Consider the following 16,525-nt stretch of genomic DNA (forward strand, 5'->3'; position numbering starts at 1 on the left):
GTATGACCTAAATCAAATCCCTTATGATTATACAGTGGAAGTGAGAAATATATTTAAGGGCCTAGATATGATAGATAGAGTGCCTAATGAACTATGGAATGAGGTTCGTGACATTGTACAGGAGACAGGGATCAAGACCATCCCCATGGAAAAGAAACAAAAAAAAGCAAAATGGCTGTCTGGGGAGGACTTACAAATAGCTATGAAAAGAAGAGAAGTGAAAAGTCAAGGAGAAAAGGAAAGATATAAGCATCTGAATGCAGAGTCCCAAAGAATAGCAAGAAGAGATAAGAAAGCCTTCTTCAGCAATCAATGCAAAGAAATCAAGGAAAACAACAGAATGGGAAAGACTAGAGATCACTTCAAGAAAATTAGAGATATCAAGGAAACATTTCATGCAAAGATGGGCTCCGAGAGAAATGGTATGGACCTAACAGAAGCAGAAGATATTAAGAATAAGTGGCAAGAATACACAGAAGAACTGTACAAAAGGATCTTCATGACCCGGATAATCACGATGGTGTGATCACTCACCTAGAGCCAGACATCTTGGAATGTGAAGTCAAGTGGGCCTTAGAAAGCATCACTACAAACAAAGCTAGTGGAGGTGATGGAATTCCAGTAGAGCTATTTCAAATCCTAAAAGATAATGCTGTGAAAGTGCTGCACTCAATATGCCAGCAAATTTGGAAAACTCAACAGTGGCCACAGGACTGGAAAAGGTCAGTTTTCATTCCAATCCCAAAGAAAGGCAATGTCAAAGAATGCTCAAACTACCTCACAATTGCACTCATCTCACACGCTAGTAAAGCAATGCTCAAAATTCTCCAAGCCAGGCTTCAGCAATACGTGAAGCGTGAACTTCCTGATGTTCAAGCTGATTTTCGAAAAGGCAGAGGAACCAGAGATCAAATTGCCAACATCCACTGGATCATGGAAAAGCAAGAGAGTTCCAGAAAAACATCTATTTTTTTGCCCAGGAAACCAGAAATAAGATTATGTGGGTAGCAAAATCAAGCAATGGACTTCCAGCCTTGAAGATTATCTGATCAAAACCCTCCATTTATAAATGAGGAAACAGAGAACAGGAATGGTTAAAATAGTAACCAGTGGTCTCCTATTTCCAAAACTTTGGGGCTTTAAGTTTAGCTTGAACTTCTAAGTTAATCCATAGTCACCAGTGTCCTACCCTAGTCTAAAGACCTGGATTATAGGCAAAGCAGAAAACAGCTGAGAGATGTTGGTATCTCAACTTTTACTACTAGCTCTTGGATGGTGTGAGGTCTGACATCAGAAAGACCTGAATTTCTACCTGTGAGTCCATGAGCAAATTATACAACCCTGAGTCTTCACTTATTATTCAAGAAATAAGAATCCTGCTACCTAAATACAGTCATATAAAGTGCTAGACTTGCAGCGAACACTCAGTATATAGGTTGCATTCTCATGGGTTTGTTTCCCAAATCTGTGCTCCCCACTCTCACTAGGGACCTAAAAATGCATCCAGCACTGGAACTAGGGTAGTCCTAATATGTGTTTACCTGATCTCCTGCCATTTTAGAACTTTGTACATGTCAACAGGCATTTCTAGGAAATAAGGTATTTACCAAAAACGTCTATTGATTACTTTAGCTCAAGTCCTATGTGATGTAATGTTGAAAAAACAAGTAGATGGACATGACTCATTTTAAAATCCAGTATTCATTAATGAATGCTACCTATCAGAAATACTTCTTCATTATCATGAATTTCTGTAATTTTTTCACGGTTATAGTGGCCTGGGGAAAATATTCACCAGAAGAAGTTTAATTATTAATAGTAATTACTCAGAAAGAATATAAAAGGATTATTCAGTTCTCTCGAGTGATAGAGTACCTTCTATAAAGTTTATCTGAAATAATGAAGACTGTTAGATCCATATCTTTTCTTATTTTCTTCAGCTACATTAAATGTCAGACTCTTCAGAGAAGTTTACTAGATGCAGGTAGGGAATTCTGTTTATAACCTATACATCCTTGTGCCAGGAGGTGAGACGTCATGACAAAACTTCATAGACAGAAAAAAAGAATTAATATATTGGGGAAACACAAGCAGAAAACACACACGGCGAAACACATGCATTTTACTTCCAGTCTAGACGAGAGAATGATATATTTCGAACTTGCATTTAAAATTGGATAAATTATTTTAGATTGAGCAATAGTGTTTATAGACTAATATCATGAGCTACATTATTCAGCACCTACTATGTGCCAGCCACTGTGCTCATTGCTTCACATATAGGCTTTCATTTAATCCTAACCACTATCCAGTGTAGTAAAAGTGATTAACATTTGATTGATAAAGACGCAAAAACCCTGAGTGCTTAAGTTAGTTTCTCAAGGCCATATTCAGTATCAGAGCTAGAGGCTGAACTCAGAATAACTGTCTCCAAAGCCTTTCCTTGTTAATATTGCTAATGATATGGTTTCTTTGTTAAATAGATAGTGGCTAAACTCTTTAGACTTAGCGACTGAACAATAGCAAACTCTTCAGAAGCTATTGGTATAAGAAGGAAGACGTGTTTTCAATAGAGAGCATGTGTATGTGTACACGGTGAGCGAAAGTGATGAAGATGTTGAGTGAATCCTAGTTGTATAAGATATTGTCTTTGCCACATTAAGACTAGCAAAGTAGTAATGTTTATATTGTTGTTCCTAATGCCAGCATTTGATTTTCTTAGTGTTCTTTGGGTGAGCTAGTAACTTCTAGTAAGAGTTATTTAATTAAAAAGTCAAGTTTAGTTAACTCAGAAGTGTCAATACAGATATGTGTAACATTTGTTGGCCAATGACAGATAAGAATATATATTTGACAGATTTCAACTACATGATGTTTTGGACTAGAAATAAATCATTCACAGAATACAGCTTAAATACAAGAAATGTTCTCAGTTGCTCAGTCATGTCCAACTCTTCGTGGCCCCATGGACTGAAGCCTGCCAGAATCCTTTGCTCATGGGATTCTCCAGGCAAGAATACCAGAGTGGGTTGCCATGCCCTCCTCCAGGGGATCTTCCTGACCCAGGGATTGATCCACGCCTCTTACATCTCCTGAGCTGCAGGCAGATTCTTCACTGCAAGAGACACCTGGGAAGCCCAAATACAAGAAAATATATATTCTTATAAAATTTATCCTGATTTATGATGTAAACAGAAACAGATCTGGAAATTTATGAGTGAATAAATGCAGGTTTGAATTGTAAAAAGGGGATTTCAACTTGGAAAATTTCCTTTTCTGCAAATAAAAATCTCATTTTCTTTTTCCAGCCATGCAGCAAACAAATGGCCAGAATTATCTAGAGGAGAACTTGAAAGCTGTGTGAGTTTTATTATCAAAATTTTTAATGGAAATTTACACTCATATTATTTTGTAGGGGAGTAGGGCAGTGATATAACAAGACTAATGGAGGAAAGAGGTTTGATTGGCTTCAACATTCACACAAGTGTTCTGTTTCAGCACTAACATTATGGTTGCACAGTTTCTTCAGAAACTGACTTATGAAGAAGTACAAATCATAGTTCAAGAGTTGCTAGATCTCGCAGAAAAGTGCAAGAGCCTCAAGTCACATGAATTACCTTCAGAATCCTGTCACCAGTTGGTAGGTGAATCATGTTCTGCCTTTTTCTCTCTATTTAAAAAAAAACCTAAAACTAAAACTAAATTGCAAGTGAAAGATGTTGCTATGGGATGGGTTGATTGAATAATCAAGCAAGCGATTTTAAAGCAAATTATGTACATGAGTCACACTCAAGATATAATCTTTGCAGGTTTATGAACCTACAGTATATTAAGCTCATATCTAGGAGATCACATTCTGAGAACCAAAGGCTTGAGAAAATGAGTTATACCATAGAATGTCAGCTTGTTCATCTAAGTTGATTGCTCTTTCTCTGTCACGAGACTACTATTGTCTGACATCTCATATGAAGATTCCTGGGAAATTAAAATACTGATTTAAAAAAGTGTCTAAGAGAATATAAAAAAGAAGAAGAAAGTGAATATTATTATAGGTTTTTTTCCCACTTAGTAGAAAATCTTGAAAATTACTATTGTCTTTTATAAAGTGTGTATCTTGTGATTATAAAAATTCTTTTTTGTTAAGCTTTTTATTGAATTTGTTGCCATATTGCTTTTGTTGTTTATGTTCTGTTTTTTTGGCTGTGAGGTATATGTGATGTTAACTCCCTGGCCAGGAATTGAACCCATACCCCATGCATTGGAAGGTGAAGTTTCAACCACTGGACTACCAGAGAAGTCCCAAAAATTATGGATAAACATATCAACATAGTCTTATAATCTACATATTTTTGGATCAATTATTCTCATATCAACAATTTAAATACAAATAGTTTTCTTTTTTTGTAGGTTTTTTCCACTCTATCTTCTTGGGCTAAAAACTATCTATTTTTTATTAGAATCTAAGTAGTCATAGGAAAGGGTTTCTCAGGTAGTGCTAGAAGTGAGAGAACCGCCTGCCAGTGCACCAGACATGAGTTCAATCCCTGGGTCAGGAAGATTCCCTGGGGGAGGGCATGGCAACCCACTCCAGTATTCTTGCCTGGAGAATCCCATGGACAGAGGAGCCTGGAGGGCTACAGTCCAAGGGTTTGCAGAGTTGAACACGACTGAAGCAACTTAGCAGGGCACTCACACAGTCATAGAAAAATCATTAGCCTTATTAGAAACACACTTTACATGAAATACTCCTGCACATATTGTACAGTGATTTCTTCTTATTTCTACTTCAAGAGATGACCTTTTTCTGACTTTATCCCCTAAATCTGGAATGTCATTTGAGGTTTACAGCATCCCACACATTTACTGCCATCCAAAGGCATTTGAAAACTGAATCATTACATTTCTGTTAGAATATTTGACACTGAATACGCATTGCCTTAGAGCTCAATTTTTAAAATAAGTCCCCATGGAAACCAACTAAAAGCCATCACGAAACAAGCAAAGCAAGCCATCACATATTTCTTGGTGGATAATTCTTATTAAAAATTCCTTGATTTCTTTAGGCCCTGGCCATTTTGGCTTATGCTTATTTTAATACCTCTCAGCTGTATGAAAATGAAACACTTATATAAGTAGGGAGAGAACAATAAATTCTATTTGGCCAAATGTCTAGCACATGAAACTTAACAATCTTTTAAAAGACTTTTGCTCAAAAGAGCTATGTCCAAGGATTATTGGATATGGAGTATAAGGTTATACACTCAGTTGCCTTTTCTTTATAATTCCTGAACTTTTTTATGGTTAGGAGTATGGACCATACGTGCCTTCCCTCATGTTATTATTTCCTTCTACAGATGACTACCTTCCTAGAGCATATTTGCAATAACGAAGGAATGGCTGACAAGCGTGTATTTTCTGACTGTTGCAATATAAATAAGACAGCAAGACATAAGTGTTTCCTATTACACAAAAAGGATGATGCAGGTTACAGTGAAATATTCCAGATTTCAAATCCTGAGCAGATCTGTGAGATGGACAAAGAGAATCAAGTGCCAGTGAAAGACCAGTAAGTCACCTTTCCTTGCCAGGTCTTTGAAAAAGTATTTTCTAATTTTGAAGAGAGATTTTTAGATAAAGCCTCTGAGTACACAATGCTTTATTATATAAAAATAAAGTAAAAATTTGAGCTACAGTTTATTTTTTTCCTTCAGAATGACAATGGTCTTAGCGAACCCTGGAAGGCATGAAAATGCCTGTCATCAAACACTAAAAATGACTAGGATCTGTAAAGGACCCATCTCCTTAAGGGTTGGATTCATCAGACCAGTAGCAAATGATGTTGAAAACTACGATCTAGTAGGCAAAGCATAACAGGCAGAGTATTGGGAACAGAGCGCAGGTAACAGCTTAGGCAAGGGGCCAGTACAGGTTCACCAAGGTATAACAGGAGGGATATGTGACAGGCATAGACTCTGTCACTGGGAACCTAGGAATAAACAATAACGGTAGATTGGACAGAGATCAGTTTCTACTCAAGAACTCTGATTCTATAATTCTTGCCTACAGTGGATAGCATTATAGCCCATGGGTAGGTGTGCTCATATTTTGGTTTCTTAGTTAGCATAGATGTCTATCTTTAGAGACTTACAAGCAAGCAGCTGGGGTTCAGAGGCAGGAAACCAATACCGAGAGACAAAAATGACAGGAGAAATGCAAAGCTTCAGTTCTCAAGGAATGCAGCTCTGGTCATTTGGTCAAGACAGACAGACACCAGGAATAAAGGAAGCATCTGAGTGCTGGATATAGTGCAAGAAGCATGGTGCTGATTCTATCATTCATAATTTCGGATTTTAGAAATTAAACTCTACACCAGAAATGAATGAACAGACCTGGTAACTTGTTGATGAACACGGTAAACATCTTTAATTCAACCATCCAGAGGCAGAAATCCCCCATGAGTTACTGAGCCTTCAAGAAGAACTTAAATGGCCCAGTCACTTAGGGTGAAAGGACTAAGAACAGCGGGTTGGACAGGTTCTTACTTGCCTAACATGAGGGGTAACCAAATAAGAAACTAAATATGAGCTTGGTTAGCTATTTACTAGCCATTTGAGGTGAGAGTTATAAAATCAGGTTTAGGTTGAACATTCAGAGATTATAAAATGTAACTAACACTCAGGCAGTGAATCTAATCTCTTCTTGAACATTTACAATTAAATCAGTTACTGTTTAATCAATAAGTCGTGTCTGACTCTTGGCAACACCATGGCCTATAGCCCTCTAGACTCCTCTGTCCATGGGATTTTCCAGGCAAGAGTACTGGAGTGAGTTGCCATTTCCTTCTCCAAAGTCAGTTTTGAGGAGTTATTTTATATGCTAATTTAAATAAGTGCATGCTGCTGCTAAGTCGCTTCAGTCGTGTCTACAGCTATACATATTCAAGGGAAAATAATTTTCTGATTACTTGCTTTATATTATAAGCCAACAACTTTATTTAATTCTCAAAGAAACAGTAACTTATATCAAAGCTGGAGAAAAGTCAGCTATTATGGTCTTACCAAAAGATAGTATATTGGACATGTATACCTTCTTATACATTTGGATTATGTAAGGAGTTTTCAAAAACAGTTGTGATCATGGTAAAATTTTATTATATATCTTACTTTAGTACCCAACTTCCAACTAAGTGTGACTCTGTGTTACTTTACAATGGGACTTTCTATTATAGTTTTAAATGGTTCTGATTATTAGAAAGTTTTTTCCTCATATGAAGTTCAACTTTGCCTTTGGAGGTTTGTACTGAAAATTCTTGAAAGGAACTAAGTTCAGTTCAGTTCAGTCACTCAGTCGTGTCCGACTCTTTGCGACCCCATGATTCGAAGCATGCCAGGCCACCCCGTCCATCACCAACACCTGGAGTTTACTCAAACTCATGTCCATCAAGTTGGCGATGCCATCCAGCCATCTCATCCTCTGTCATCCGCCTCTCTTCCTGCCCCCAATCCCTCCCAGCATCAGTCTTTTCCAATGAGACAACTCTTCGCATGAGGTGGTCAAAGTACTGGAGTTTCAGCTTTAACATCAGTACTTCTAAAGAACACCCAGGACTGATCTCCTTTAGGATGGACTGGTTGGATCTCCTTGCAGTCCAAGGGACTCTCAAGAGTCTTCTCCAACACCACAGTTCAAAAGCATCAATTCTTCAGTGCTCAGCTTTCTTCACAGTCCAACTCTCACATACATACATGGCCAATGGAAAAACCATAGCCTTGACTAGACAGACCTTTGTTGGCAAAGTAATGTCTCTGCTTTTGAATAGGCTATCTAGGTTGGTCATAACTTTCCTTCCAAGGAGTAAGCGTCTTGTAATTTTATGGCTGCAATCACCATCTGCAGTGATTTTGGAGCCCCCAAAAATAAAGTCTGACACTGTTTCCACTGTTTCGCCATCTATTTCCCATGAAGTGATGAGACCGGATGCCATGATCTTCGTTTTCTGAATGTTGAGCTTTAAGCCAACTTTTTCACTCTCCTCTTTCACTTTCATCAAGAGGCTTTTTAGCTCCTCTTCACTTTCTGCCATAAGGATGGTGTCATCTGCATATCTGAAGTTATTGATATTTCTCCCAGCAATCTTGATTCCAGCCTGTGCTTCTCCCAGCCCAGCATTTCTCATGATGTACTCTGCATATAAGTTAAATAAGCAGGGTGACAATATACAGCCTTGACATACTGCTTTTCCTCTTTGGAACCAGTCTGTTGTTCCATGTCCAATTCTAACTGTTGCTTCCTGACCTGCATACAGATTTCTCAAGAGGCAGGTCAGGTGGTCTGGTATTCCCATCTCTTTCAGAATTTTCCACAGTTTATTGTGATCCACACAGTCAAAGGCTTTGGCATAGTCAATAAAGCAGAAATAGATGTTTTTCTGGAACCCTCTTGCTTTTTCCATGATCCAGCAGATGTTGGCAATTTGATCTCTGGTTCCTCTGACTTTTCTAAAACTAGCTTGAACATCTGGAAGTTCATGGTTCACGTATTGCTGAAGCCTGGCTTGGAGAATTTTGAGCATTACTTTAACTAGAGTGTGAGATGAGTGCAATTGTAAGGTAGTTTGAGCATTCTTTGGCATTGCCTTTCTTTGGGATTGGAATGAAAATTGACCTTTTCCAGTCCTGTGGCCACTGCTGAGTTTTCCAAAATTTGCTGGCATATTGAGTGCAGCACTTTCATAGCATCATCTTTTAGGATTTGAAATAGCTCAGCTGGAATGCCATCACCACCACTAGCTTTTTTCATAGTGATGCTTTCTAAGGCCCATTTGACTTCACATTCCAGGATGTCTGGTTCTAGGTGAGTGATCACAACATCATGATTATCTGGGTCATGAAGATCTTTCTTAGTTTGGCTTAGTACCCAATAGAAAGCAAAGATACTGAATGACTCTACTGAGATTTCCTATTGGCCAAGAATTTTGCCTTTTCTTGAGAGGCAGTTATATCTTAATAATATAAATTCTGCTTTATTTCCCCCTACAAGTTATGTTTAAGAAACCTTGCTGAAATGAAACAAGTCTGCTGATTAAACTTTCAAGAGTAAGTAGGTTGAGTCTGGGGTGAAGGTTGTGGGGAGAACACCATTTTTTCTCCTTTCGCTTAAGTTGTTTAGTCGCTGAGTTGTGAATGACTCTTTTGTGACTCCATAGGCTGAACCTCACCAGGCTCCTCTATCCATGGGATTTCTCAGACAAGAATACTGGAGTGGGTAGCCATTCCCCTCTCTAGGGGATCTTCCTGACCCAGTGATCAAACCCACATCCCCTACATTGTAGGCAGATTCTTTATCACTGAGCCACCTGGGAAGCCCCCTTTGAATATACTATCCCTGAAAGTAAATAAAGCCTGACTATACTTTCATTTTGGCTTTTGTCTTAATTGGCTGCTCTGGCACTTGGCCTCTCGGCCTTCTCCAGCTCAGCTCAGCTCAGCTCCTGACAACTTTCCTTTAAGAAGTAACTCAGAAATGAAAGTTGCTTCTATTTTGGAGCTATACCACCTGGAGCATGTGTTTCAAAGTTTACTTCAAAAAAGAAAAAGAACAAAGAACTGTGCAAAGTAATTAACAGCCAAGCCTAGAAGTGGTATATGGCATGTTTATTCAATTGATTAGAACTCAGTTACATGTTCTCACCTAACTGCAAGGGAGGCTTGAAAAGAAACTTTCCTGTGATTATAAGAGAAAATGGATTTGTTTGAGCCTTAAGCCGGTTTTTGTCTGCAATGTCAACCTTCATTGGGTATTTGCGTGTGGGAGGAGGGATGGGGAGTAAGTAATTTGAGCAAGCTTTTGGAGTAGTGTGAGGAGATATGATGATAAGTGAGAGGCAGGCCTGGTGCCCAGGCTCCACAGTGAGTGTAAAGAATGAATTTGAGAAGGATTTCCCTGATGGTCTGGGGTTTCCAGGTGGTGCTAGAGGTAAAGAACCTGCCTGCCAATGCAGAAGATATAAGACATGGGTTCTGTTCCTGGGTCAGGAAGATTCCCTGGAGAAGGGCATGGCAACCCACTCCAGTGTTCTTGCCTGGAGAATCCCATGGACAGAGGAGCCTGGTGGGCTACAGTCTATAGGGATTCAGAGTCGGACATGACTGAAGTGGCTTAGCAAGCACACAAGCACTATGTGGTGATTGGCTTGACAGCATTATTAACTTGGTGGACATGTTCTGAGTAAACTCCAGGAGATAGTGGAGGGCAGAGGAGCCTGGCATGCTATAATTCATGAGGTCCCAAAGAGTTGGACCTGACTTAGCAACTGAACAGTGACAACAATCACAATAAAAACTGTGATTTCTTTGATAGAGTTTCCCATTCTACATGAGACTTCCAGGATGGTCTGAGTTCTTTTGTTACAAATATTTCTACTTAGCAAGAACTTAGAAAAACACTATCTGAAGCTCTGGCTTCAACCAAACACAAGAGGTACAGATTTTAAAAACGTGAATTCTCCCAAATTTAGAGCTTTATTCCATTTTAAAAACCAACCACTCATTAAAATAGCATGAGTTGATGCTAGGGAAGAGAATAGGTCTTATCCACCTCCTGGACTGTCAGATGTCACTAACTGTAACATTATTAACAGTGACTAATTAAATTACCTGGATTAATTCATTATTATTCTGATTTGGCTTTCAATAAAAAACCCGTTATATCTTAAAAAAAAAAAAAAAAAGACTCAACTCCCAATGCAGTGGGCACTGGTTCGATTCCTGTTGGGGAACTAAGATGCCACATTCTACAAAATGTAACCTAAAAAATGTAAGAAAAAAGAGAAAAGAATGAATTTGAGAAGCAAATTAATACTCAGATTTAGTCATAAACCCAAATATTGAGTGACACACCTTGGAGGACAATGGCATAAACTTTCGTAGTCTAGAAAGAACTTACAGATGATCTTGAAAGATTCCTCTTCATCCACCAATAACTTCTAAATTTAGTTCCCCTTTACCAGCTGTACTATCTTCCATTTACAATCAGTTTAGACTATTGAACTTTCTACTTTTACTACTTATATAAAAATGAACACTTTTAATTAGTGATTTCCTTTTCTCACTGGTCCAGAAGATACAGTGGATTACTTCTTGGGCACTGTCTAACCTCACAATGACCTGTCTGTTGTGAACCATTGATACATTTAAGTGTAGTGGTATCCCATTTATGTTACCATGAAATTCTAGAAGTTTCAGGTCAACTAAGCTAAATGAATCATAAGATTTTAAGAAACAGTGTCAGAACATGTTCTTGAATTCCAAGTTATATTATTCCATAATAATTCCAGTATTATGACTTTGTATTTGTCAAATTATAGGTACATTTATGAAACTTCTAGGAAGCACCCATTCGTGTATGGACCCAGTATTTTAACCATGTCTGTTTGCTATGAAACAGCTGTTCAGTCATGTTGCCAAGAAGAAAATAAGACTGAATGCTTCCAGACAAAGGTAAACTATTTCTATGTCAACTGTTATTTAGGAAGTTGTTATGTGAAGTGTGGACTGTAGACCAGCAGCATATGAATCACCTTGCAGCTTGTTAAAGATGCAGAATGAAGCTCTTCTCCAGACCTGCTCAATAAGACATCATTTTAACAAGATACTCAGGCCATTCATATAGTCCTCAAAATTTGAGAAGCATGATCCAGCACAAATATCACTTCATAATACATATTTAATACTTCAATTATTGTTTCTGCATAGCAAAACACACCAACATCTCTTTTTTCTCATATTACCTTACTTAATAATTAATTAAATGGTGTCATTGACTTGGCTGGTTTGGACTTCCTCACAGCGTGGCAGCCTGAGGGCAGCTGGACTGCTAACATATGGCCAGAGTCTCAAGAATGAGTATTCTTATGGATAAAGCAGAAGTTGTATGGCCTTTTATGACCAAGCTTCAAAATTTACCTTTATTAAACTCTATTGGCTGAAATACTACAAAACTTTGAAGGAGAAAGTAAATACACTATAACAAAAGCTCATTGTAAGAAGAACATGAGATAGAAGACTTTATTTTAGCTAACCCTGGAAAATACCATTAGCCACACATTTAATTTTAACCATATGGCCTTTTCTCCTTAGTTGAATAGACGTAAATAAGTGATTAGTTCCATGATAAAAGTACTTTTTAATGTATGCTCATTAAAGGTTCTGGATACCAACATAAAATAACTCTTAAGAAGGCACACCGGATGGATTTTTCGAAGGTCACACTGAAATGAATAGTAGTTTGATAATCAATGCAGTAACACCATTTTCTTGCTGTTTTCTTTAATCACTTCAATGAGCATTTCTCTCATAATCCTCTCAACCCTTATTTCTCTATTCCTTTAACTATGTTTCTCCTATTGAGCTCCTCATCTTCTACCTTGTGTAAGAAATTAAATGATGTATCTAAAGAGTCTCTAGCATATGCTAAGTATGCAATAATCATAGTTATCTTTAAAGCTACACACAACATAGTCTTGGAAGTTTTGGCAACAGCAATCAGAGCAGAAAAAGAAATAAAAGGAATCCAAATTGGAAAAGAAGAAGTAAAACTTTCACTGTTTGCAGATGACATGATCCTCTACATAGAAAACCCTAAAGACTCCACCAGAAAATTACTAGAGCTAATCAATGAATATAGTAAAGTTGCAGGATATAAAATCAACACACAGAAATCCCTTGCATTCCTATACACTAATAATGAGAAAGTAGAAAAAGAAATTAAGGAAACAATTCCATTCACCATTGCAACAAAAAGAATAAAATACTTAGGAATATATCTACCTAAAGAAACTAAAGACCTATATATAGAAAACTATAAAACACTGATGAAAGAAATCAAAGAGGACACTAATAGATGGAGAAATATACCATGTTCATGGATCGGAAAAATCAATATAGTGAAAATGAGGATACTACCCAAAGCAATTTACAAATTCAATGTAATCCCTATCAAGCTACCAGCCATATTTTTCACAGAACTGGAACAAATAATTTCAAGATTTGTATGGAAATACAAAAACCTCAAATAGCCAAAGCAATCTTGAGAAAGAAGAATGGAACTGGAGGAATCAACTTGCCTGACTTCAGGCTCTACTACAAAGCCACAGTCATCAAGACAGTATGGTACTGGCACAAAGACAGAAATATAGATCAATGGAACAAAATAGAAAGCCCAGAGATAAATCTACACACATATGGACACCTTATCTTTGACAAAGGAGGCAAGAATATACAATGGAGTAAAGACAATCTCTTTAACAAGTGGTGCTGGGAAAACTGGTCAACCACTTGTAAAAGAATGAAACTAGATCACTTTCTAACACCGCACACAAAAATAAACTCAAAATGGATTAAAGATCTAAATGTAAGACCAGAAATTATAAAACTCCTAGAGGAGAACATAGGCAAAACACTCTCCGACATAAATCACAGCAGGATCCTCTATGATCCACCTCCCAGAATACTGGAAATGAAAGCAAAAATAAACAAATGGGATCTAATTAAAATTAAAAGCTTCTGCACAACAAAGGAAAATATAAGCAAAGGGAAAAGACAGCCTTCTGAATGGGAGAAAATAATAGTAAATGAAGCAACTGACAAACAACTAATCTCAAAAATATACAAGCAACTTATGCAGCTCAATTCCAGAAAATAAATGACCCAATCAAAAAATGGGCCAAAGAACTAAATAGACATTTCTCCAAAGAAGACATACAGATGGCTAACAAACACATGAAAAGATGCTCAACATCACTCATTATTAGAGAAATGCAAATCAAAACCACAATGAGGTACCACTTCACACCAGTCAGAATGTCTGCGATCCAAAAATCTGCAAGCAATAAATGCTGGAGAGGGTGTGGAGAAAAGGGAACCCTCTTACACAGTTGGTGGGAATGCAAGCTAGTACAGCCTCTTTGGAGAACAGTGTGGAGATTCCTTAAAAAATTGCAAATAGAACTACCGTATGACCCAGCAATCCCACTTCTGGGCATACACACCAAAGAAACCAGAATTGAAAGAGACACATGTACCCCAATGTTCATCGCAGCACTGTTTATAATAGCCAGGACATGGAAACAACCTAGATGTCCATCAGCAGATGAATGGATAAGAAAGCTGTGGTACATATACACAATGGAGTATTACTCAGCCATTAAAAAGAATACATTTGAATCAGTTCTGATGAGATGGATGAAACTGGAGCCGATTATACAGAGTGAAGTAAGCCAGAAAGAAAAACACCAATACAGTATACTAACACATATATATGGAATTTAGAAAGATGGCAATGACGACCCTGTATGCAAGACAGCAAAAAAGACACAGATGTGTATAACGGACTTTTGGACTCAGAGGGAGAGGGAGAGGGTGGGATGATTTGGGAGAATGGCATTGTAACATGTATACTATCATGTAAGAATCGAATCGCCAGTCTATGTCTGACGCAGGATACAGCATGCTTGGGGCTGGTGCACGGTGATGACCCAGAGAGATGTTATGGGGAGGGAGGTGGGAGGGGGTTTCATGTTTGGGATCGCATGTACACCCGTGGTGGATTCATGTCAATGTATGGCAAAACCAATGCAGTATTGTAAAGTAAAATAAAGTAAAAAAAAAAAAAAAGCTACACACACACACACAGAGACACACACACACGTATATTTCTTATCTCTCTTCCATTCTTCCCCTAGAATTGGAGTTAACTCCAGTCTCTTCAGAAGGAAATTCTGAATTCCTAAGCAGGACAGTAATTTTTTTTTTCTCCTTTTGGTTTCATATTATTAAAAACAACAAAAGCAAGTGATTGTGTAGACTTATGTTTCATTACCAGGCATTTTGGAAGAATGAACTTTTTCATGACTGTTAGTTTTTTTAGCTAATTTGTACAAAATTTTCTTAATTTTAACCCTTTTCAGAGGAAATTTTTCCTTAATGTATAATATGCCCCTATAATTTTTAAAAATTTTTATTGGCATATAGTTGATTTATAATATTATGTTACTTTCTGCTGTATAGCAAGGTTAACTAGTTATACATATACAAAGACCCACTCTTTTTTTAGATTTTACCCCCATAAAAGTCTTTAAATGGTATTGAGTGGAGTTCCCTGTGCTATCTATACACTAGGTCCTTATTAGTTATCTAGTTTATATATAGTTAAGTCGCTCGCTCAGTCATGTCCGACTCTTTGCCACCCCGTGGACTGTAGCCCACCAGGCTCCTCCGTCCATGGGATTCTCCAGGCATGAATACTGGAGTGGGTTGCCATTTCCTTCTCCAGGGGATCTTCCTGACCCAGGGATTGAACCCAGGTCTCCCGCATTGCAGGCAGACGCTTTAACCTCTGAGCCACCAGGGAAGTCCAGTTTATATATAGCAGTATGTATACTTTGCCAACAAAGGTCAGTCTAGTCAAGGCTATGGTTTTTCCTGTGATCATGTATGGATGTGAGAGTTGGACTGTGAAGAAAGCTGAGCACTGAAGAATTGATACGTTTGAACTGTGGTGTTGGAGAAGACTCTTGAGAGTCCCTTGGATTGCAAGGAGATCCAACCAGTCTATTCTGAAGGAGATCAGCCCTGGGATTTCTTTGGAAGGAATGATGCTAAAGCTGAAGCTCCAGTACTTTGGCCACCTCATGAGAAGACTTGACTCATTGGAAAAGACTCTGATGCTGGGAGGGATTGGGGGCAGGAGGAGAAGGGGACGACAGAGGATGAGACGGCTGGATGGCATCACTGCCTCGATGGCCGTGAGTCTGAGTGAACTTCAGGAGTTGGTGATGGACAGGGAGGCCTGGCATGCTGTGATTCATGGGGTCGAAAAGAGTCGCACAAGAGTGGGCGACTGAACTGAACTGAGTGTGTCCAATCTCCCAATAAATATATCCCTCCCTTCTACTTTCCCTGTTCGTAGCCATAAGTTTTTTTTTCTATATCTGTGACTCTATATCTGTTTTATAAATAAATTCATTTGTACCATTAATTCAGATTACACATATAAGTGATGTCATATATTCGTCTTTCTCTGTCTGACTTGACTTCACTTTGTACAATAATCTCTAGGTCCAGCTATGTGTCCCTATAATGTTAAGCATGCTGCTGCTGCTGCTGCTAAATAAGCAGGTGCTTTTGAATTAGTTAAGTTCTTTTCTCCTCTCCCTTGCTCTATGATGGTTACAGTCCTGCTTGCCCCCAGAATGTCTGTTCCCAGGAGTTCTTAGTCCTTACACAGAGAAGACTGCATAGTCAATTGTGTTAAAGTGGTGTCTGTGATCACAGAATGTGCTTTATGAGTTAAGCCTTCACAGACTCTTTTGTGAAGAAGAGAATAACCTTATTTGTATTGATTTCAAAGAAGTGCAACACAACAAAATAAAAATAAAATAATAATTATAATTAGTTATAAAGTATAAATATTATCTTAGTGTCAGATTTGTGATTTGAGTATTGCCTCTGTATGCTTTTTTAAATTT

At 38.0% G+C, this 16,525-nt stretch overlaps 1 protein-coding gene across 6 annotated transcripts in view; it reads left to right on the forward strand.

Annotated features, from left to right (window-relative positions):
• The first annotated feature begins 1,866 nt into the window (after window positions 1-1,866).
• The window catches only part of LOC101102731 (alpha-fetoprotein-like), a 149,693-nt gene continuing 135,034 nt past the window's right edge, over window positions 1,867-16,525 (forward strand). For all 6 annotated transcript variants that reach the window (XR_009601063.1, XM_060417201.1, XM_060417202.1 and 3 more), the window contains exons 1-5: window positions 1,867-1,984; window positions 3,309-3,360; window positions 3,499-3,640; window positions 5,355-5,566; window positions 11,366-11,498. Coding sequence is in view for 5 of the 6 variants with exons in the window: in XM_060417201.1 (XP_060273184.1) it covers window positions 1,900-1,984; window positions 3,309-3,360; window positions 3,499-3,640; window positions 5,355-5,566; window positions 11,366-11,498 (624 nt within the window). In the remaining variant the exon portion in view is untranslated. The remainder of the gene's footprint in view (window positions 1,985-3,308; window positions 3,361-3,498; window positions 3,641-5,354; window positions 5,567-11,365; window positions 11,499-16,525) is intronic.

Source organism: Ovis aries, chromosome 6 (genome assembly GCF_016772045.2).
Source record: "Ovis aries strain OAR_USU_Benz2616 breed Rambouillet chromosome 6, ARS-UI_Ramb_v3.0, whole genome shotgun sequence".
NCBI lineage: Eukaryota > Metazoa > Chordata > Mammalia > Artiodactyla > Bovidae > Ovis > Ovis aries.